The 23570-nt window shown below is 44.6% G+C and overlaps 1 protein-coding gene across 1 annotated transcript; it reads left to right on the top strand.

Annotated features, from left to right (window-relative positions):
* Positions 1-1349: 1349 nt before the first annotated feature.
* Positions 1350-23570, top strand: LOC110486958 (BMP-binding endothelial regulator protein). The gene is made up of 15 exons (XM_021558832.2): positions 1350-2661; positions 3969-4054; positions 10390-10489; positions 12807-12889; positions 15382-15472; positions 15571-15653; positions 16303-16402; positions 16582-16691; positions 16802-16936; positions 17153-17257; positions 20686-20731; positions 20980-21342; positions 21444-21780; positions 22045-22175; positions 22334-23570. The coding sequence occupies exons 1-15, from the start codon at positions 2547-2549 to the stop codon at positions 22513-22515; spliced, it is 2067 nt and encodes a 688-aa protein (XP_021414507.1). The 5' UTR covers positions 1350-2546; the 3' UTR covers positions 22516-23570.

Genomic DNA, 23570 nt, shown 5'->3' with positions numbered 1-23570 from the left:
TGCAAACATTTGCCTCCAGCTATGGCAAAATGTGTAGAATTGCATGAAATTAGCTGAAAAACTGCATTTTTTTCTCTGTCCCATGGCAAAATTAATAGAATTGCATGAAATGGGTTATAAAATTGCAAAATCTTATTTGTTCCCCATGTCAAAATGTGTAGAATTGCATGAAACTTGTTTTAAATCTGCAACATTTTCTCTACACCCCATGGCAGAATTGCAGGAAATGTACTTTAATAAAAAAATAAATATATTCACTGTCAGGGGGGAGGCGCTTAAATGTTTTGTTTGCAAGGTGGTGGTATGGATGTGGGTACGCAGACCCACGAGCTACTGTTGCCCCTCTAATGAGTTCCGTTTTTTGTGTTTCCCCGCCACCATCAAAGTTGCCCATCCTTCCATGCTCTATAATATAATAATACATACCATTTAGCAGACGCTTTTATCCAAAGCGGCTTACAGTCATGCGTGAATACAATTTACTTATGAGTCGTCCCGTGATTCAAACCCACTACCCTAGCATTACAAGCACCATGCGCTACCAACTGCGCTACAAAGAACCATACAACGGAATCTGAATTACGACAGCGCAATAGGGCTCTTTCGTTTTAGAGTGGAAGAGGGTCATTTAATGTCACAGTTAAATAAATAACTGTTCAAACTCGGCATCTGTAATAATCTTGCGGCGAATTTGGGAATAGACACCTCTACTTCAAAAGGGTGCTCTTTGGCGCCATCAAGCGTTGAATATTAACACAATGTTCATCTGTACTGCTGAATGCACACACGCCGTCGACACAAAGAAAGTGACACACACTCCCTTTCTAACACAAACACATTCACTAAGTTTACTCGTCACTCGTGGCATGTTTACAATGCGAAGTAACAAGAGCAATACAATTAGATAAAATAAAACATTGTTCCTTGACAGTTAAATGCTGTAAATACAGGGTTTGGTCATAATTGGTTCTTTGAAGAAATGCTTTTCCTTCCCATTTGAGGTTCTTCAGAAGTACAATTTTAAGAGTGACAAACTGTTTTAAAAGTTGTAGATTTCTAAATCTGTCTCAAACAACAGTAACAGACACTTCATGTCATGCAAGCTGGTTAATGTAGCCTAAACTAGATAGGTGCCCTTATTATAGGCTATTGAAATGTCATAGATTATATATTCTGAATTGACATCGTGCCTTTGAAGTGGGGTCAAGCAAAGAAAATGCCTAATTTATGAAATAAATGTTGCATTGAGGATATGACTGGAAAATGTAAAATATATGATACTGAACAGACAGACATTGTGGTGCGCCCCATCAATGCGGGTGGAGGGGGAGAGATCAACAATTGTGGGATGACGCTTGGTCCCCCAGCAGCTCGAGGGGCGCAGAAAACCTACCTTGATACAAAGTGGCCTGAATTAGGGATTTTTTTGTTGTTTCATCCTGTTTTGCAGCGTGACAGTGTTGAGAGAGCGCAGCAGAGATTATCAGTAAAGACAGGTGGTACGCATGTTGTGTTCCAGGCTTGTTTGTAGTGAAACGAGATCCAGCCTCGAGATCCGATAGCAGTAGGTGGGTCTCTCCCGGCGCGGTATTATACGGAGTGTTTCATTACCACAGCGGCAGCCAGCCGGGAGCAGCGGGCAAGATTGTACGTCAAATCACTCGGATTATTAAAACCCCCGGCAACTATTTAAATATTGAGGGGCCGTTCTCGTTTTGTTTGGAGGAGGTTCCTGCACACTGCGGGGATGTTTAACTGGAGTAGTAGGGTTTCTATTACGCTGGCATCGCCGTGCGCCTCAGTAGGAGCAGTTTACTGTAACTTTGGGCTGGAGGTGGTTCGCTTCTCGCGGAGCTCCGAGTGAAAGACCAGTGCCGGCTCGTGTAGCCTAACCTAAAACCCGCTACTAATCCTGAGACAGTTGGACAGCATCTCGGCGCAAAACGGACCTAAAATTCCGAACGCAACCGGTTTCTTTTAGCGCTTGACAATATCTGTATATTTTTGGTATTGCCAAACATGAGGATTTTTGAAGACATTTAATTACGAGTATATCTTTAAGCTAAAAAATAAATATATATATATATCTTTAAGCTATTTGTGGAATTTATTTCCCAATAGTTTTATTTGTCATTTTTACTATACGCATCTGTTTTATTTTAATCTCTTATGAAATTTGTTTTTCACTTTTTTGGAAACATTGTCTTATCCTTGCACTTGTTTTGGGAACACAAGAGCGCTCCTGGACGCGACATGAGGACTGTCGCCTGGCTGTCCGCACGGCATTGTCATTGTAATTTTCTTGTGTCATGTCGATTGTCGGATGCCGGAGGACACGCGATGTCGTTTAGCATTTTGACAAACTGAAGGTTATGGGCTGGAACAAAACTAACTGAGGGGGGCAATTATGCTGGAGTCCCATATATTCTAGTGTTTTCAGTCGGACACCAACCCATGGGCATATAAATATATATATATATATATTCTAGCATATCATTTTCTTTTTTTCGTTTTCCTTCTTTTTTTTTTACTGGACCAATTTTAGGATGATGTTGTATTGCTGCTCGAGCGCCTTGGTACTTACTAATAAGTTCACCTGCAGCTTTTTATTCGTGTTTTTACTGTTCCAAATGCCACAGTCCTCCTCGCCTTTAATTACAGGTAAGATACATTGACTTGGCCTATTTAGCTTCAAAACATGTCCAGCAATTGTCAAAAACAAGAATATAGCCCAAAAGCTAGTCTATAGGCCTACATGTAGGCTATTCACTTTTCCCGTTATTTGCCACGGGGCACAGACGTCAGCTCAATGTCTAGTTTTGATTTACATTTGGTTGAACATAAATCAACAACAAATGCCACCATGCCATTGGATAGATCTTAAAAGTTGGGTGAAAAAAAATATGTTCTGTCGGGTAACTGGTACCCCCGGGCTCGTTTGAAACCTCATGACAGGCGCATTGGATCACCAGTATAATTTCCCCATCTACTGTTGTTTTGGAAACTCGAGTTGGGTCGTGCTGTCGAGGTCAGTATCCAAGTCACCTGGCGCGTTATCATTGTGCAAACATGATCATTTCTTTCAGGGGAAGACAAACCTGCGTATCGGTATCAGCTGAGTAGGCTACCATTATAGTATAATCCCACCGGATCAAATTCCCATGGAGTGTCGCTACCTGGTATTCGAAATATGCGGTATATCATCTGTCTATTGTTTTCCCTGCAGGGCCGGGAGTTGAACACACCGTTTTCGTGGGAGAGGAAAGTTGTCTGATTGTCTAAAGACAAATGCGCCCTGTCACTGTGCTCGGCTGCAAGAGGTGGATGAAGAGTAAACAACATTTATAGGGCTATTCATTCATCTCTGCTTTATAAAATAAGAAAAGTCTCATTGGATTGAGGCTAAAGTGTTGGGTTTCTCCACAATCACTTAAAGCTGTGCTGGTTTAATTACACGCGAAGGTTGTAGGGTACGCTACGGTCGGGGTAATTGCCCTGCTCCTGTAATTCTCACAGAAACCACTTTGTCACCAAATCCCCCCCCCCCCCCCCCCCCCCAAACAAAAACAACTTTTCCTGACTGCCACTGCTCTGCTCAACTAAAAATGTTATGTCTCATCTAAATTTAAATCACTCTGACAAAAATATTCTGATAAACTGATCTAATATTTCGTCATTTAGAAAAAGTTATAGGCTATAGCCTATATCAACAAAATACATTTGAAATATAACCTTATCGATAAAACTCAAGACTATTAGGCCTGCTCATTTTAACGTCTACGCAATATATCTCACAGTTATGGCATAGCCGGTGCAATTCCTGGTAGGCCTTAAGAAAAAGCACAATTGGAATATGTCGAGTCTGTCCATGACGTAATTTATCTGAGGCGTGTTGTTTCGCTGTTTTATCACGTCAATGAAGATGAAAAGGCGCGAATTTATTGCCTCTCTCCTCGCGCCCTTCACAGGTACAGAAGCCATCTGCGAGAACGAAGGAGAGGTGCTCCACATACCCAACATAACGGACAACCCGTGCATCACCTGCGTCTGTCTGGTGAGAACACATCCCAATTCTTGCTAAATGACTTTCATATGGTGTTAGGGAAGATAATTGCTAGTTGACATTGAGATTCCCTATTTGTTGTTGGCACGTACAGTGGGGAGAACATGTATTTGATACACTGCCGATTTTGAAGGTTTTCCTACTTACAAAGCATGTAGAGGTCTGTCATTTTTAATCTAAAACAAAAATCCAGAAAATCACATTGTATGATTTTTAAGTAATTCATTAGCATTTTATTGCATTACATAAGTATTTGATCACCTACCAACCAGTAACAATTCCGGCTCTCACAGACCTGTTAGTTTTTCTTTAAGAAACCCTCCTGTTCTCCACTCATTACCTGTTTGAACTCGTTACCTGTATAAAAGACACCTGTCCACACACTCAATCAAACAGACTCCAACCTCTCCACAATGGCCAAGACCAGAGGAGCTGTGTAAGGACATCAGGGATAAAATTGTAGTCCTGCACAAGGCTGGGATGGGCTACAGGACAATAGGCAAGCAGCTTGGTGAGAAGGCAACAACTGTTGGCGCAATTATTAGAAAATGGAAGAAGTTCAAGATGACGGTCAATCACCCTCGGTCTGGGGCTCCATGCAAGATCTCACCTCGTGGGGCCTCAATGATCATGAGGAAGGTGAGGGATCAGCCCAGAACTACACGGCAGGACCTGGTCAATGACCTGAAGAGAGCTGGGACCACAGTCTCAAAGAAAACCATTAGTAACACACTACGCCGTCATGGATTAAAATCCTGCAGCGCAAGCAAGGTCCCCCTGCTCAAGCCAGCGCATGCCCAGGCCCGTCTGAAGTTTGCCAATGACCATCTGGATGATCCAGAGGAGGAATGGGAGAAGGTCATGTGGTCTGATGAGACAAAAATAGAGATTTTTGGTCTAAACTCCACTCGCCGTGTTTGGAGGAAGAAGAATGATGAGTACAACCCCAAGAACACCATCCCAACCGTGAAGCATGGAGGTGGAAACATTATTCTTTGGGGATGCTTTTCTGAAAAGGGGACAGGATGACTGCACCGTATTGAGGGGAGGATGGATGGGGCCATGTATCGCGAGATTTTGGCCGACAACCTCCGTCCCTCAGTAAGAGCATTGAAGATGGGTCGTGGCTGGGTCTTCCAGCATGACAACGACCCGAAACACACAGCAATGGCAACTAAGGGGTGGCTCCGTAAGAAGCATCTCAAGGTCCTGGAGTGTCCTAGCCTGTCTCCAGACCTGAACCCAATAGATAATCTTTGGGGGGGGAGCTGAAAGTCCGTATTGCCCAGCGACAGCCCAGAAACCTGAAGGATCTAGAGAAGGTCTGTATGGAGGAGTGGGCCAAAATCCCTGCTGCAGTGTGTGCAAACCTGGTCAAGAACTACAGGAAACGTATGATCTCTGCAATTGCAAACAAAGATTTCTGTACCAAATATTAAGTTCTGCTTTTCTGATGTATCAAATACTTATGTCATGCAATAAAATGCAAATTAATTACTTAAAAATCATACAATGTGATTTTCTGGATTTTTGTTTTAGATTCCATCTCTCACAGTTGTAGTGTACCTATGATAAAATGACAGACCTCTACATGCTTTGTAAGTAGGAAAACCTGCAAAATCAGCAGTGTATCAAATACTTGTTCTCCCCACTGTAGGTTCCATAGAGGAGGAACAAAACACAATTGTTGTGTGTAATTATTGCCTCTGCGCTTGACTGAATATTCTTAATATTCATATTGTGGCCTAAATATGTATAGTCTATAGCGAGTTGTAGGTCTAACTGGGCAAATAGGCCTGTACTGTAATTATCACAAAGAATTATGAATACTGTTGCTACCGTTTCAATAAGAGCAGAAGGCTAGCTATGTCATTATTTCCCTTCTAAGCCCACACTGGCTTTTAAACAAAATGGCATTGTTTGTTTAAAGACACCCTTGTCTTCCTGCTGTCTTTGCCCGACTGCCTGTTAAATCCAGGCTACAAATGTAAAAGGTGTCTTTCCTGGAACATTTGCTCTTTGACCTTGTTTTAGGGGTTGAGAATGCAAGTGAGAGGCTTTTCTGTCACCAGAAGCCAGGTTCAATAATGCTCTCCCTCGCCTGTCTTTTTAGTCCATATTTAAAAGTGTCATGTGGTGAGGAAGCATCTACAAATGTTTTGTTTGACTTGCAGGGTATTTGCCCTATGTGAAACAGAGAAACAGTGTGCGTGTGCAAGGTTATATATTTCTGTGTGCACTGTGCACACTACTGTGGCCGTCCTCGGCTGTCTCCAGCGGCTCTGATAGTCTCTTTGATATGTCTCCCTCTGCTAACCACCTCCTTATCAGGCTTCCATCACTAGGAGCCCTGCTGAATGCTATCAGTCATCAGAGGGCCACAGCTAGCCTTTCATCTTGGCCCGTCCGTCATGTCACTGGCCCCACAGTGCCTCGCAGGGAAGGGGGGCCAGCGATGCTGTCTTTTAGGGGGGGTTAGCAGATTTTAAAGGGTGGGGGGGAGCTGTCAGGGCTCTAGTGTCACTCACAGGCTCCCAGTTGCGGCGGAGTACCTGTTAATGGCCCTTCACTGGCGGAAACTGAGGCACACAGAGAAGCCATTCTTTTCGCCAGCCGTCTCACAAGACGCAGGAATCTGCCTCCCGCTCGCTAAACATAATATACAGACAGCCAGGAGGCAGCTCTCATTAATCTACTATCTACTACTCTCCCTCTCTTTTTGCCCCCTCTCCTCTTTCTCGGTAGCAATGATTGATGAGCTCAGTAGGCTGACCAGTGATCTGCAAACATTTGGGAAGCCAAAGGTCCTTTCCTGTTCCAACCGCTCCACAAACATGGAGATCAATACTCACCGTGTACCTTTACAATCTTTACCTCTGCCACTGGCGTTGTCAGCAAACCACTAAACCAGCCAGCATGTCTGTCCAGGTACAGAGATGTAATAACATTGGATTTATGTGTGGAATTGGCATGTGAACGTCATTTTATGAAAAGGAGCAATAACTTGTACACCATTCTGTCTAAAGGGACAACCAAACTCCAAAAAGGAAAAGCATAAATGCTAGGATGAAATGAGAAACTTGATATCTCTACACTCTTAGAAGAAAATATGCTATCTAGAACCTTAATGGGTTCTTCAGCTGTCCCCATAGGATAACTTTTGAAGAAACCTTTTTGGTTCCAGGTAGAATCCTTTTGTGTTCCATGTAGAACTCTTTTTTACAGAGGATTCTACATGGAACCCAAAAGTGTTTTTACCTGGAACCAGAAAGGGTTCTCCTATGGGGACAGCAGAAGAACCATTTTGGAACCCTTTTTTCTAAGAGTGTAGTCTAGAAGACTTAAAGAAGGCAAAATCCTCCTTTATTTTCGGCTCTCTTTCTCCATCCCCCTCTTCCCCCCTTTCTGTCAGTGCACTGTGAGGCTAGTGGTACAGTTCTCCCAGTGGTCTATAGAGCAAAGATGGTGTTAGAGAACCTTCAGGGCAGCATTGCTACTGGACCTCCCAGGATACTTCTAATGGAGGGGTAGAAACAAATATATATATGGCCTCCCGAGTGGCGCAGCGGTCTAAGGCACTGTATCTCAGTGCTAGAGGTGTCACTACAGACCCTGGTTCGATCCCGGGCTGTATCGTAAACAGCTGTGATTGGGAGTCCCTTCGGGAGGCACACAATTGGCCCAACGTTGTCCGGGTTAGGGGAGGGTTTGGCCGGGGTAGGCCGTCATTGTAAAATAAGAATTTGATCTTAACTGACTTGCCTAGTTAAATAAAATAAATAACAAATATACAGTACCAGTCAAAAGTTTGGACACACCTGTTAATTGAAATGCATTCCAGGTGACCTCCTCATGAAGCTGGATGAGAGAATGTCAACAGTGCGCAAAGCTGTCATCAAGGCAAAAGGTGGCTACTTTGAAGAATCTAAAATATATTTTGATTTGTTTAACACTTTTTTTGGTCACTACATGATTCCATTTGTGTTATTTCATAGTTTTTACGTCGTCACTATTATTCTACAATGTAGAAAATTGTAAAAAAAAAAATAAAGAAAAACCCTAGGTGTGTCCAAACTTTTGACTGGTACTGTATATATGTTTTATTGTCACACACCAGATAGGTGCAGTGAAATGTGTTGTTTTACAGGGACAGCCATAGTAGTACGGCACAGGAGGTTGGTGGTACCTTAATTGGGGAGGATGGGCTCATGTTAATGTCTGGAGCGGAATCAGTGGAATGGTATACAAATACATCAAACACATGGTATCTGTCCTCCCCTCAGCAGCCTCCACTGTAGGACAGAGCCCCTGGATTAAGTTAGGGTTAAGTGCCTTGCTCAAGGGCACATCGACAGATTTTCACCTTATCGGATCATGTATTCCAACCGCTAGGCTACCTGCCAGGACATGAAGAAGGATAGGACAACAACCATCTTAATTCAGAGAAAAGTCATGGAGCTAGTCTACCTACACATCGGAGCCAAAAGTTACATTCAGTTCATTCAGCACCATTCACTTTCTACTACTGGTGCAGGAATAGGCCTACTTCTTGGATAGGCTTGTGACTTCTCAGTGAAATGTATATATTGTTGCCCTTATCTTTTTTCATCCAGTTTTAAGCCACAACTGCTGCTCCTGTGGGGTAGCGACATGTTTGCTTTGGAGGGAGGTGAAGGGTCACGAGGGCAAGGAGTCCAGGTTTAAATAGGCCTTTGATTTGAGTGCTCCTCTGAAGAGCCTTTTAGTGATCTCTCCATCCTCCCATGAAAGACTGGCGGCACGGCGGCTGGCGGGTCTGTCAGCTTGTTTTGGCATGCCCTCTGGGGTCAGGCTGAGAGATAGATGGAGGAGAGAGAGTGATAGTGGAAAAGATTGGGAGAGAGATTAGGAGGGAGGGAGGGAGAGAGAAATTATTCATAGACCATGGTTTGACTGAACACATTTTGATTCTCTGAATTTGGCAAATGGAGATGGTGAAACTGACTGTGCTGTTGCCATCTAGTGGTCATCTTTCCACAGCACATGACCATCACGTCAGGGATCAATGCATCTTACATACTCTACATATATTTTTAGATGGTCACATTAACCTATCAACATGTTATTACCCTTCAAATATTTCTCTAGTTATTACACCAGAGACTAGCAGTAGTCCAATAACAATCCCCAGACCACCCGTTGGCCTATTAGAAGCCACGACATACCACCAGTAGACCAGTAAGAAGCCTCAGAAAGTGCACGGTATGTTGAGTGTTAATGAGGCGTGGTGACCTGATTTGACCCCTGACCTTTGCTGAGAGAGGTCAAACCTCTTCACACCACTTAGTGTTAATGGCTGCCGAGTGGAATGGCTCCAAAGCCCAACTAAGAAAGCACAGGTGTGGAGAGACATAAAGATTCAAGGACAAATACGGGACCTCTATGACACTACTGTAGATAACTGTGGTCGTCAGAAGACTAGACTCACAACTTATCACCACTCTTTCTATTTCTCTCGCTCACTCTGTCATCCTCTCTCTGTCTACCTCTCTGTCTCTCTATTGCTCTTTCTATCGCTCTCTCTCTCTCTCTCTCTCTCTCTCTCTCTCTCCACCTGTCAGACTTTCCAGTCATCATGTCTGATGGTATCTGTCTGCCCTTCTCTCATTCCCTCTATCTCTTTTTCTCTCACTTTCAATAAATCCCTTTATCTATCTGGCATCATATATCTCACTCTCAGACATATTTGTCTCAAACTAGCTGTTGAAAGTGCTCTGAAAATCTCTACGATTTAGGCCAGTGGTTTGGGGAGCGCTTTACAGAGACTATGTATGGATTCCATGTGCCTTCGCCTCTCGCCGCCCTTCTCTCGCCTTCACTGATGACATCACCCAAACCAGCCTGGTTAGGGAACCAGTGAAGGCTCTCCGTACATAAAACCGCCCAGTTATATTTTAGTTATGTGGGCCACAGTCCGGCTTTGATGTTGACTCATTATACAGTCCAGTTAGGTTGCACTGAGTAAATGGGCACTATATAAAGAGAGTGTATAAAGCTAGTGGCAAAGTGATAATGTTAAGCTAGTATATGAAGTGAGGTTGTATATAAATTGAGAAGAGAGAAAGAGAATGTCTGCGTAAAGTACATGTGTAACCCGAGTTCATTTTAGCCTGTAGAAAGGGAGTGTCGACAAAGAATGTGCCGGAGACTTTATAATGTGAATACACTGATGGCAGTCAAAAAGCATCTTCTCTTTCTCTCCGTCCATCCCTCCGTCTCCCTCTTCCCCTCTCTCTCCCCCTCTCTTTCTCTCTCCTCCCCCCTCTCTCTTTTGCTCTGTCTCTCAGGAGGGGAAGGCAGACTGTAAACAGGAGAGGTGTCCCCTGGTGTCTGAGGACTGTGCTCTGGTGGTCAAACAGACGGGAGCCTGCTGTGAGAGATGCAAAGGTGAGCAGCACACACACTCTACTACTCTCATCACCATGAAAACATGAGGTCAAAGGTTAGGGGATGCATGTAATGTTCTGTAGTCTCAGCGAGACCAATAAACTTGGAATTTTGTCGCGTGGGGGGAGTTGGGTCTATCTTTGGATCTCTTTAGTGTTGATGTATAGACCTTGCTGCAGCATTGCAGTGATGTTGTTTGACGGTCATTGATGCTACCTGTAGGAGTGAGGGTGACGCGACAGCTTGAGTCCCACAGTAGAAGACAGTCAGTCCAGCTGCACTGGTCAACCTACTTATTTAACCACTACTGCCTCCTTGTGGGGGAATGAATAATAGTTTTTCTTCTAACAGCACAATAGTTACTGTGCGTGTGTATGTGTACTGTATCAGACCAATTGAAGATTCTGCTTGAGGGTAAATTGCTACATACACAAACACATATAGCTATTATTTCCCAGCTTCTACTCACATACACCCACAAACATGTGACAGGCCTACAGCGGTTCGTATTTGTCTTAAGAACTATTCTTTCTCACACTGTTTGCCAGCATCTCTCTCTTTCTCTCTCTCTCTCACACACACACACACACACACACACACACACACACACACACACACACACACACATACACATACACATACACACACACACACACACACACACACACACACACACACACACACACACACACACACACACACACAGCTGCAGTGGTGGACTTCTCCTCTCTGGGACGGGTTAGGACCCGTTGGTGTTTGGGTTCAGCGTTCGGTTTACAGGGCACAGAAATAACCCTTGTTTACGAGCCACTGCGCCGCTCTGCCTCCCAGACTAGGCCCGCACGCATTCGCCTCCCGGCCGGAACACACAGGGGTCGGGTAGTGTTGGGGTCACCATGGATACGGTCCACAGCATTGACCACCTCATGGTCAGGAACGCGGTCCTTTGTTTGCTGTCAAGATTATACGAGACTAGAGTTAATTCAAATGAGAAGAGGTGGAGCTCGCTTAAGTCGACCATGGAAAGCCCCATGTTGTCATGGTGAACGGTATTAGTGCCTATTGTTCCTCCATTGTGGTTGACTTTGGGTTTTATTCATGACCATGTCTACATTTAGAACAGGAACTTGCTCGTGTCAGCACGAAAACCTCCCACTGTTCAAGTACTTAATGCAGTGGTTTTATCATAGGAATGGTTTTGCTGTGTTTCCATAACCAGACAACCCTATATCTGTTGAAATTGAAGATCGTATTAATTTAGTCCCTTATTGACTGTGGGTGGTGTATCTGGAGCGTTGTGATTGCTCATAGTGGATCTCAGGCCCATTTCACATGGTGTTTTTATCATGCCCTTGGAATGGACCTGGACACTTCACAACAACATGTTCTGTTATCTTGATACATCTATATTATGGATTGGGTTTGTCAGAGAGTTTGTGCATGCCTGCCTGCCTGCCTGTCTGTCTGTCTGTCTGTCTGGCTGGCTGTCTCGAGTGTCTGAATTGCACATACACTATCTTTCAAAAGTTTAGAGTCACTTAGAAATGTCCTTGTTTTTGAAAGAAAAGCAATTTTTTGGGCCATTAAAATAACATAAAATTGATCAGAATTACAGTGTAGACATTGTTAGTGTTGTAAATGGCTATTGTAGCTTGAAACGGCTGATTTTTAATGGAATATCTACATAGGCCCATTATCAGCAACCATCACTCCTGTGTTCCAGTGGCACGTTGTGTTAGCTAATCCAAGTTTATAATTTTAAAAGGCTAGTTGATCATTAGAAAACCCTTTCGCAATTATGTTAGCACAGCTGAAAACTGTTGTTCTGATTAAAGAAGCAATAAAAATGTGCTTTTCTTCCAAAAACAAGGACATTTCTAAGTGACCCCAAACTTTTGAATGGTAGTGTATGTATGTGGCAGTGTCGAGACTACTAAACTTTACCATCGCTATGCCAAATCAAGACAATCAAAGAAAGGCCTTCCCTAGCCATAGGGGACACTATAGCCAGCTGGCTCTGACGGTGGTGGCACACAGACTCCCTCCAGGCATCGCTTACAATGGATTTGTAACTCTGTGTTCAATCTGTCTCAACACGTATGGTCTGGAGAGGCAAACAGCTCTATGTTCACACATGTAGTCCATTTAGTGCTCCCTGTAGACTTTTAGTTTCCACAAACTAGTAAACATTCACATCCAGGTTTGGAGTGCCAACTCTCTCTCTCGCTCTCCCTCTCTCTCTATGTCTCTCTCTCTACCCCACCCTCTCTCTCTATCCTCCCCTGTCTCTCTCTCATTCCCTCTCTCTCTCCTCTAGGTTGTCAGCTGGATGGAGAGTCCTATAATAGTTCTGTCTCCTGGACCAGCTCCATCAAGCCCTGCATCTCTCGCCGCTGTCAGGTGAGTGTCACACAGAGAAACGAAAGAGAGAAAGGGAGGGTAACAGAGAGAGAGAGAGAGATGATGATGAGAAAAGTAAGGAGAGGGAATGTAAAGTAAATGAAGTAGAGAAGGAGAGAGGGAGTACTAAGAGAGTAGCAGACAGAGAGAGGGAGTACTAAGAGAGAGACAGACAGAGAGAGGGAGTACTAAGAGAGAGACAGACAGAGAGAGGGAGTACTAAGAGAGAAGCAGACAGAGAGAGGGAGTACTAAGAGAGAGACAGACAGAGAGAGGGAGTACTAAGAGAGAGACAGACAGAGAGAGGGAGTACTAAGAGAGAGGCAGACAGAGAGAGGGAATGATAGTGGGGAGTGAGTGGAAAAGAGGCAAACCGACAGAGTGAGTGAAAGAGAGACGGGTGGAGAGGGAGATTAATGAGGAAAGAGAGAAAGATAAATGAGGATCTAGGGAAAGATAGACATACTTTTAGAGTGGGAGGCTGAATGACGCAGACAGAGACTCAGAGTTGGGGAGGGAACGAAAGATGTGAGGGAGAGAAAGAATGAGACAGTGGACAGATAGCCAAGGGGTTGGAGGAAGAAGAGACATAACGAGAAAGAAAAGCAGATGAAGTTGGAGGGATGAGAGAGAGAGATAGAAAGATGAAGAGGGAGGATATATGTCTCAATGTCTTTGAGAGAGGAGCAAGGTGAACTTGGCAGTACAGTCCACCCTTCTGGTTCCAAGCCTCCCCAACCCAGTGTCTACCTCACAAGACTAACCCCACACGTCTCCTCAAAACACATGTATACCCAACCTCACTTACTGTATACACACCACACACTCACATACATGGTCCCACAATACTACTTAAAATACAAAACACATGCACAGATCTGAACACTATAAGTCAATGGCAGTGGACACAGCTGTGTGAGGGAGTGTCAGCTCCAGCATTGGGGAGGTCCAGTCAAACTAGACTGTGTTAGTCTGCGTGTTGAAGGGTGGCGTGTGAAAAAAGCAGAGCTCTACACACCACTCATTTACTCCATCCCCAAGATACCCACGCGGTGGGAATGGGGTGGGGGGGGTCTGACCAATATCCAGACCTCACACACAAACAACGTGTTGTGGTCCCTAGTTCTAGTTTTAACACTCCTAGTTCTAACACTACTAGTTCTAACACTCCTAGTTCTAACACTCCTAGTTCTAACACTCCTAGTTCTAACACTCCTAGTTCTAACACTCCGAGTTCTAATACTCCTAGTTCTAATACTCCTAGTTTTAACACTCCTAGTTTTAACACTCCTAGTTCTAACACTTCTAGTTCTAACACTCCTAATTCTAACACTCCTAGTTTTAACACTCCTAGTTTTAACACTCCTAGTTCTAACACTACTAGTTCTAACACTTCTAGTTCTAACACTTCTAGTTTTAACACTTCTAGTTTTAACACTCCTAGTTCTAACACTCCTAGTTTTAACACTCCTAGTTTTAACACTTCTAGTTCTAACACTCCTAGTTTTAACACTCCTAGTTCTAACACTTCTAGTTTTAACACTCCTAGTTCTAACACTCCTAGTTTTAACACTCCTAGTTCTAACACTTCTAGTTCTAACACTCCTAGTTTTAACACTCCTAGTTCTAACACTTTTAGTTCTAACACTTTTAGTTCTAACACTTCTAGTTCTAACACTCCTAGTTTTAACACTCCTACTTTTAACACTCCTACTTTTAACACTCCCTAGTTCTAACAGTCCTAGTTTTAACACTTCTAGTTCTAACACTCCTAGTTTTAATACTCCTACTTTTAACACTCCTACTTTTAACACTCCTAGTTCTAACACTCCTACTTTTAACACTCATAGTTCTAACACTCATAGTTCTAACACTCATAGTTCTAACACTCCTAGTTCTAACACTCATAGTTCTAACACTCATAGTTCTAACACTCATAGTTCTAACACTCCTAGTTCTAACACTAATAGTTCTATCACTCCTAGTTCTAACACTCCTAGTTTTAACACTCCTAGTTCTAACACTCCTAGTTCTACCACTCCTAGTTCTAACACTCCTAGTTCTAACACTAATAGTTATATCACTCCTAGTTCTAACACTAGGGACCACATATTTTTTTCAGGTACATTTTCGGTGAGTGATCAGGGGTGTCCCAGTATGTAGAATAGATGCATGCATGTGTGAGATGCAGAATGGAATGTTCCTATCTAATGGTATGTCCCTATCCAATGGTATGTCCCTATCTAATGGTACGTCCCTATCTAATATTCTGCTCACGTAGTACATGCCTTACATAACTGAAACGGGATTCAAATCTCTAAGCAACCGAGAGACGAGTTTGTCTAATACAGGAATGAGAGGAATGCAGAAGAATATTCACTGATGTACGTAGCCTAGGACTGGACAGGGATGCTGCTGAGAATAAGTCCTAGGAAATTTGTTTGAACAATGATAAATAAATCACTGTTTTAATTGCTTCCTGGTTTTGACAGGAAGGGGTCGTAACTGAAGCGGAAGTGCAATGTGTCGTCCACTGCAGGAACCCCAAGATTCACCCCAAGAAGTGCTGTCCAACGTGCCCGAGTGAGTGATTGTGTGTGTGCGTGTGTGCGTGTGTGTGTGTGTGTGAGAAAAGGAATACATGGATAATAAAGCTAACCTGTGTGTCTCTTCTGTTCCAGGCTGTATCTTGGAGGGCCGTCTGTACAAAGAGAGGGAAGAGTTTCACCCTGAGGGAAAACCCTGTATTAAATGCACCTGCACTGTGAGTATACACTGTATAGACATGCATGTCTCCAGTCCCCACAGTACAGTGACTGGCCCTCTGTGGTCCAAATGAGTTTGTCTTGGCTCTCAGGGGACTCACAGTGGTAACACCCCCCTTCCCCTCCTCCTCCTCCCCTTAGTAAACAAGCAGGGGAGGTGAGTGAGTAAACACATTAATGTGAGTTGAGTCTGTCAACACATTAATGCCTCAGTGTACACTGTGTCCTGTACCAGCCGTTAATGAGGGCACACTGCTACAAGGCCAGGGGGAACTGTGACAACCATCTGGCATCTAGAGTAGTTGTGTTTGTGAGCTGTTAAAGGTGGCAATCCGGGTTTTACAGGTGCAGACAAAGGTGCAAATGGTATTGTGAATGGAAACGGTCAATAAGTGGAGATAAGTTGAGTAATGCATAAGAGAATATGAATGCAGAATTGTTCCAACGTCTATGTATATAGCTTCCTTATTCTTATTTTATTGTGGTATTTTGTTTAACTTTGGTTTATTTAGTAAATATTATCTGAACTCTATTTTCTTAAAACTGCATTCTTGGTTAATGGCTTGTAAAGTAAGCATTACACCTGTTGTATTCGGCACGTGTGAGAAATAACATTTGGATTTGATATGATATGCTGTGTTCTTTCAGGGAGGGCGGACCCTATGCGTCAGGGATGTGTGTCCTGTCCTCTCATGCCCCGCCCACCTGAGCCACACTCAGCCCGGACAGTGCTGTCCCAAGTGCCTCGGTAACACCCCACTCTCATCAAATACCTCATAGGACTCTCTGATAGAAGTCTGGAGAACATATTCATATTTCATGAATTATTATTATTAAAACATCACACATCATTAAAACATCATAACAGTCAAAATAATTATCATCAAGCTGATCTCTTTTTTCTTTCTTACTCTCTCCCTCCGTCAGGTCAGAGGAAAGTGTTTGACCTGTCGATGGGGAGTTGTCTGTTCCACAGTGAGGTCTATGAGAACGGCACCTCCTTCAAGCACGACAACTGCACCACCTGTACCTGCAAGGCAAGAACTGACAAGGGAACCAGACCCCAGAACTCTATTCAACTTATATCACCAAGTTACCGTCAATAACTGACCCCTTCTCCTTCCCTCGTATCCCTCCACCTTCCCAGAATTCCACTGTGGTGTGCAGGAAGCGCTGCTCTCGGCCGGGCAGTTGCCATGGTGACCAGTGCTGTGGGGAGTGTCTATCCTTCGTGGAGGTAGCGGAAGTGAAGTACTGCCGGGTCAGGAACAAGATCTACCGGGTGAGACAGTCTGGGACAACAAGTCCTAATGATGCATCCTTGATATCAACTGGGAGAATAGAACCTTACCATTTCCTCAACATTCAACACTGATACCTATCCACCGCAGTTGTCCTTATTATTATATGCATATTTATACAGACATTAATACTGGTTTGATAAGCTGATTGAAGTTGTGGTTGATTGGTTCCCTCTCTGCTTCTTCCTCTGCTCTAGGAGGGAGACATGTGGTCGTCTGTGAACTGCACCCTGTGTGCCTGTGTCAAGGGGGCCATCGAGTGCCAGCCAAAGCAGTGTGTGCCAATCACCAGCTGCCCCTCGGTGAGTGACAGGCTCAAGGCCCAATCACAAACTGTCTTGTGTTGCGCCTTTTCATTCCCGTAATCTTTCAATGAAGTGATGTGAATGACAACATCGATTAGAATAGACTTTAAAAAAGATGCTCACTCACTTTACCTTTCACCTTAAAGCTGGAATCCGTACTTGGTGAAACTGCCACATCCGTTTGTGATGTTACAACAACAAAGAAGTTACCTCAAACCCAGTTTTGTTCTTCATTGGACCCGTGATAGAACAGCAGAGTCCTGCAAATCATTTTTTACCACGATGCTGAATGCTCCTCTATTCCGTTTCATCAACAAAATAAAAACTAGAACAAATGCTCTGGGGCGGACAGTGGCGCTGTTTCACCGTATGCAGATTTCAGCTTTAAGCAATTTCCCATCTGCAACTTAAATGCACTTATGTTATGAACACTGCCTATATCTATAGGACATAGCCCTGGGGTCCCTCTGTTCTCCCTGAATCAGCAACATGAGACAGTCCCTTTCACACCTCACCACATCCCCATCCATCTGGTCCCCCTCCCGCTGAGACAGACAGAGGCTGTCTACTGTCCAGAGTTACTGTCTGTGACTAACCGCCACATGTTGGTGTCACAGCAGGCAGCTGGCTAGAAGCTGATTTAGCGGTGGAGGTGTAAGGAGGAGTCAAAAACGATTCACCTGGGCCAGAACAGTGTGAGTGGGCCAAGGCACAACCCTGCTATCTTACCACAGTAACCATACCTTCAGCTGTCCAGTTTTTTGGGGCTGAGTAACAGTCCCAGTTCACACGGAGGTCACCTGTCTTGGGGTGATGTAGTAGATTCTTTGCATTCCAGCGACCAAATGATCAGTTACTTATTCATGCTGCCAGTGACCAGCGTTCACAGGGTTACAATGGTTACCTAGCGTCACCTGTTATGGTCACATAGCGGTTGCTTGTTGCGCGGTAATGTAGTGGTCATCTGTTCTCAGATGCGTTCATATAGTCGACATTAAAGGCCCGTTGTCATTCTTTTTTAAGCTAGCATCCCACCACCATCACATATACACCGCGCCTGTCTGGTTATGGAGCAGATCATGGTCACATAGGTGTATAATGAACTGTCATACGGTCATTAGTCAGACAGTACAATTACAGTCACATATGGCTGCCTTAGTCATGGATTCCTAGTTGTCACACAGCGTTCACCTGTTATACAGTCATGTAGTATATCCCCTAACGGCCATCTGTGTTTGTGTCTTGGTCACTGAGTCATGGTCATCTGTCGTAATAGTCACATAACAGCCAACTGAGACACGGTCACATAGCGGTCAATTGCAATATAGATACGGTCACATAGCGGTCACCTGTCATACAGTATCACAACATCCACTCATCATACCTTCCTGGTGGTCATGTAGCATTCACCTGTCACGCGGTCACAGTGCGGTCACCCATGTGTCTGCCCCTCCGTCCCATAGGAGACACACAGTCTCCAGTCAGGTCTTTGTCTGGGTGATGTTTGAGTGACAGTAAAGAAGAGCTTCCCTATATTTAGACCCTGAAAGCCAATCTCTCCATCTCTCAAAGAGCTTCAAAGAGGGAGAGCCCTTTGTGCACTGTGATGGGGGTCAGGTGGTGTGTGTGTGTGTGTGTGTGTGTGTGTGTGTGTGTGTGTGTGTGTGTGTGTGTGTGTGTGTGTGTGTGTGTGTGTGTGTGTGTGTGTGTGTGTGTGTGTGTGTGTGTGTGTGTGTGTGTGTGTGTGTGTGTGTGTGTGTGTGTGTGTGTGTGTGTGTGTGTGTGTGTGAGAGGGAGTGTGCCTAGAGCACACACAAAACTATACATACCTTGGCCTAAACATCAGCACCACAGGTAACTTCCACCACAAAGCTGTTAATGATCTGAGAGACAAGGCAAGAAGGGCATTCTATGCCATTAAACAGAACATAAATTCCACAAACCAATTAGGATCTGGCTAAAAATACTTGAATCAGTTATAGAACCCATTGCCCTTTATAGTTGTGAGGTCTGGGGTCCGCTCACCAACCAAGAATTAACAAAATGGGACAAATACCAAATTGAGACTCTGCATGCAGAATTCTGCAAAAATATCCTCTGTGTACAACGAAAAACACCAAATAATGCATACAGAGCAGAATTAGGCCGATACTCGCTAGTTATCAAAATCCAGAAAAGAGCCGTTAAATTCTACAACCACCTAAAGAAAGAGATTCCCAAACCTTCCATAACAAAGCCATCACCTACAGAGAGATGAACCTGGAGAAGAGTCCCCTAAGCAAGCTGGTCCTGGGGCTCTGTTCACAAACACAAACAGACCCCACAGTACCCCAGGTCAGCAACACAATTAGACCCAACCAAATCATGAGAAAACAAAAAGGTAATTACTTGACACATTGGAAAGAATTAACAAAAAAACAGAGCAAACTAGAATGCTATTTGGCCCTAAACAGAGAGTACACAGTGGCAGAATACCTGACCACTGTGACTGACCCAAACTTAAGGAAAGCTTTGACCATGTACAGACTCAGTGAGCATAGCCTTGCTATTGAGAAAGGCCACCGCAGGCAGACATGGCTCTCAAGAGAAGACAGGCTATGTGCACACCTCCCACAAAATGAGGTGGAAACTAAGCTGCACTTCCTAACCTCCTGCCAAATGTATGACCATATTAGAGACACATATTTCCCTCAGATTACACAGAATTAGAAAACAAACCCGATTTTGATAAACTCCCATATCTACTGGGTGAAATACCACAGTGTGCCATCACAGCAGCAAGATTTGTGACCTGTTGCTACAAGAAAAGGGCAACCAGTGAAGAACAAACACCATTGTAAATACATTTATTTAGTTTCCCTTTTGTACTTTAACTATTTCCACATCGTTACAACACTGTATGTAGACATAATATGACATTTGTAATGTCTTTAATATTTTGGAACTTCTGTGTGTGTAACGTTTACTGTTCATTTGTATTGTTTATTTCACTTCTGTATATTATCTACTTCACTTGCTTTGGCAATGTTAACACACGTTTCCCATGCCAATAAAGCCCCTTGAATTGAAAGGAATTGAAATTGAGAGAGAGAGTAAGGGGTGAGGGCCCTGGGGCAAAGGTAAGTGGGGTTGAGAGGGATTGAGTTCTCAAATGTGCACCTCTGAAAGAAGTTGAAACGTACCCCCCCCCCCCCCCCCCCCCCCCCCCCCCCACCACCACACACCAGGCAGAGAGTAACAGTTGTCTGTATCAATGTCTGTCCGTCCACGTTTGACTGGTTGTATCTGTCTGTGTCTGTGTGTGTGGGTATTAATGTGTAATGTGTCCAACTGTCCAGTTGACTGTCTGTCTCTTGCACTCTGACTGGCTGCCTGCTGATCTCTCTCTATGTCTGTGTATCTAACGGTCTGTCTGTCTCTTCTAGAATAAGATCCTGAACAGGACAGGCTGCTGCCCGGTTTGCACTGAAAGTGAGTAAGTTACTCCCCTCTTCCTCAGCTGGGTCCTCACACACCTTTGTGGGTTGCATTTTCCAGTTTTGTGGCGGTTGTTTCGTTCTTGGTCTTCTCTCAAATAGACATTTAGTCATGTTGTATTAAGCACAGATTTCTCATGCAAAATACAGGGGGGACAAATTGATCAAATTGATGCCCATAATTAAACACACTCCCTCTTTCTCCTCCTTCCCTGCCTCTCTCTCTCCTATCACTCCTTCCAGAGCCAGGTGTGTGCACCGTATTCGGCGACCCTCACTACAACACCTTTGACGGGCGCACGTTTAACTTCCAAGGAACCTGCCAGTATGTTCTGACTCGAGACTGTGGCGGCGCCCTCTCTGGTGGGGGTGGAAACAGCGCCGGCTCTGACTCTGGCTTCACGGTTGTGGTGAGGAACGATGCGAGGCGAACCCGCTCCTACTCCTGGACCCAGTCAGTGGAGCTGAGGATAGGAGGGCTGAGTCTCAGCCTGCACCAGCACCTGACGGTGAGGAGGAACGGCACGCGCATCGCCCTGCCCTACCATGGCCCTGGGGTCCACATCGACCTGGATGGATACCTGCTCAAACTCACCACCATCGCAGGTTAGACTGGCTTCATGTTAACTTAATTGGAACCTAAAGAACACTGCTAAAGTGCATTTTAGCTCCTTTTTGAAGCATAACTCTGTCTCTTTCTCCCTTAGGTCTGGAGATCACGTGGGACGGGGACAGCTTCGTGGAGGTGGTGGCTGCTCCTCACCTGCGCGGTCGTCTCTGTGGCCTCTGTGGGAACTACAATGGACACAAGCGGGATGACACCATGGGCAGCGACGGCCTCTTCAAGTTCGTGGTCGATGAGTTTGCAGAGTCGTGGCGCGTGGAAGGGAACGAGGTTTGTGCCCAGCCCCTCAGGAGGCCCACCTCGTACCTCTGTCCCGGGAGTGTAAAGGTCAAGTTCCGCGCTCACAGGGAGTGTCAGAAGCTCAAGTCCTGGGAGTTCCAGAAGTGTCACCGGGTGGTGGACTTTGCCTCCTTCTATAGGTCAGTGGTTCTTGGGGTGTCTCCGGAACTTTGGGGAGCTTCATTTGTAATGAGATTTGTCCTAGAATCTACAACATTTCCAACGCTCTTGTGATATTTTCTTCATATATCAAATGTGATATTTGATTGTCTCCGATGTGCATAGAATGTCCAATGTTGTTTTGGATATGGAACCCACTTAGTATGGAGATACATTTAATCCAGTCCATTCAATTTAATTCAACATTATTTGTCTTATCTCTTTCTCCCTCTGTCTCTCTTAAGGTCCTGTGTAACAGACATGTGTGAGTGTCCGGTGCATAAGAACTGTTACTGTGAGTCCTTCATCGCCTACAGCCGGGCCTGTGAGAGGGAGGGAGCCCCCGTCTACTGGAAGCCAGAGGCTGCCTGCATGGGTGAGTGACAGCACACACAGCCTATCACTAAACTTCATGGAACAGGGGACTCCCCCCCCCCTACATTTAATTTGCTCAACAGAATTGATCAATGTATCTCTGAAATCCATTCATGTTAGGCGATTTGCAGTTCTGTCTAACCAACCCAATCTTCTCAGCGACCCAGTGTAAACACGGAGCGGTGTACGACACCTGTGGCCCGGGCTGCACCAAGACCTGTGACAACTGGAATGAGATCGGGCCCTGCCACAAGCCCTGCGTTGCCGGCTGCCACTGCCCAGCCAACCTGGTGCTGTTCCAGGGCCGCTGCATCAAGCCCATAGCCTGCCCTGGCCGGTGACCCTGGTGCCCCAGGGGAAGGGGGCTGAGAGAGGGCCAAACAACCAACACTGCCTAGCACTCAGGGTCCATACCTGGGGGAGTGAGGAGTGGGGGGGGACATGGGGGTGGGTGTGGGGGGATGAATAGATGTGCAGACAGGCAACGATGGACTGAAGGGGTTCTCAGAAGACAGGTAGGTCAGGTAGAGGCCTTGTCCACTCTGAGGGAGATAGATACCGGCCATCACAGACTGGGGTTTGGAACTCCGCTGTCGGTTGATCTTACTCGTCCAGCACTACCTTGTGTTTCCACAGGATGGCGCCCATGTTGTCATTGAAATGGGATAGGAATCTGGAGGGAAACATCACCCTTGTAGTTAAAAGAGGAAGAGACCCTTTGGGAAAGCCTTTGTGGCTATGCTTCTTTAGTTACTGGACCCTCAAGGAACATTCATCCAGACTGCCATGGACCTTCAGGAAAAGGGTGGGGCTGGCTCTGTGTTGAGCCAATATGGCCTCAGTGTTTCACTCTGTTGCAGCACACAGACATTCAAAACCAGGAAACCAACCAATGCATCTTGAACAAGCATGTTCACCCTGCCAGCATAAGGGATAAACTGTACAATGAACATATTGAACCCCCAGGTCTCACTTGCATAGGATTATTTTATACTGTAAACTAACAAGATTTGTATAAAAACAGATAGCTTTTTGTATTATTATTATTGTTATGTTTGTTGTTGATATTGTTAATTTATATATCGATCAATTGATATGTTGTAACAAGAGCCAGAATCACAAATCTAATTTCGTTATAAATGATTTAAAGGGAAAAAAAAGCTATTTATGTATTTGTTGTTTAGTTTGTGTAATTGTGTCTTGTGTGAAGAGAAATGCCCATATGTGACTCGGTTGTTGCACCATCGCAGGGAAGAAACGTACTGTATTTTTAAATGCTCAGTGTACAGGTTGCTGTGTGTTGATTCTCAAACTGAAGGTGTTCCTCGAGACGTACATTTCACTTGACCTTGTAAGTTATTATTTAAGACCAGCAATATATAATTTCCATGAAACT

The sequence above is a fragment of the Oncorhynchus mykiss genome, chromosome 2 (genome assembly GCF_013265735.2).
Source record: "Oncorhynchus mykiss isolate Arlee chromosome 2, USDA_OmykA_1.1, whole genome shotgun sequence".
NCBI lineage: Eukaryota > Metazoa > Chordata > Actinopteri > Salmoniformes > Salmonidae > Oncorhynchus > Oncorhynchus mykiss.
Note: the sequence above shows the minus strand (reverse complement) of the source record. Positions and strands in the feature narration are given on the sequence as shown.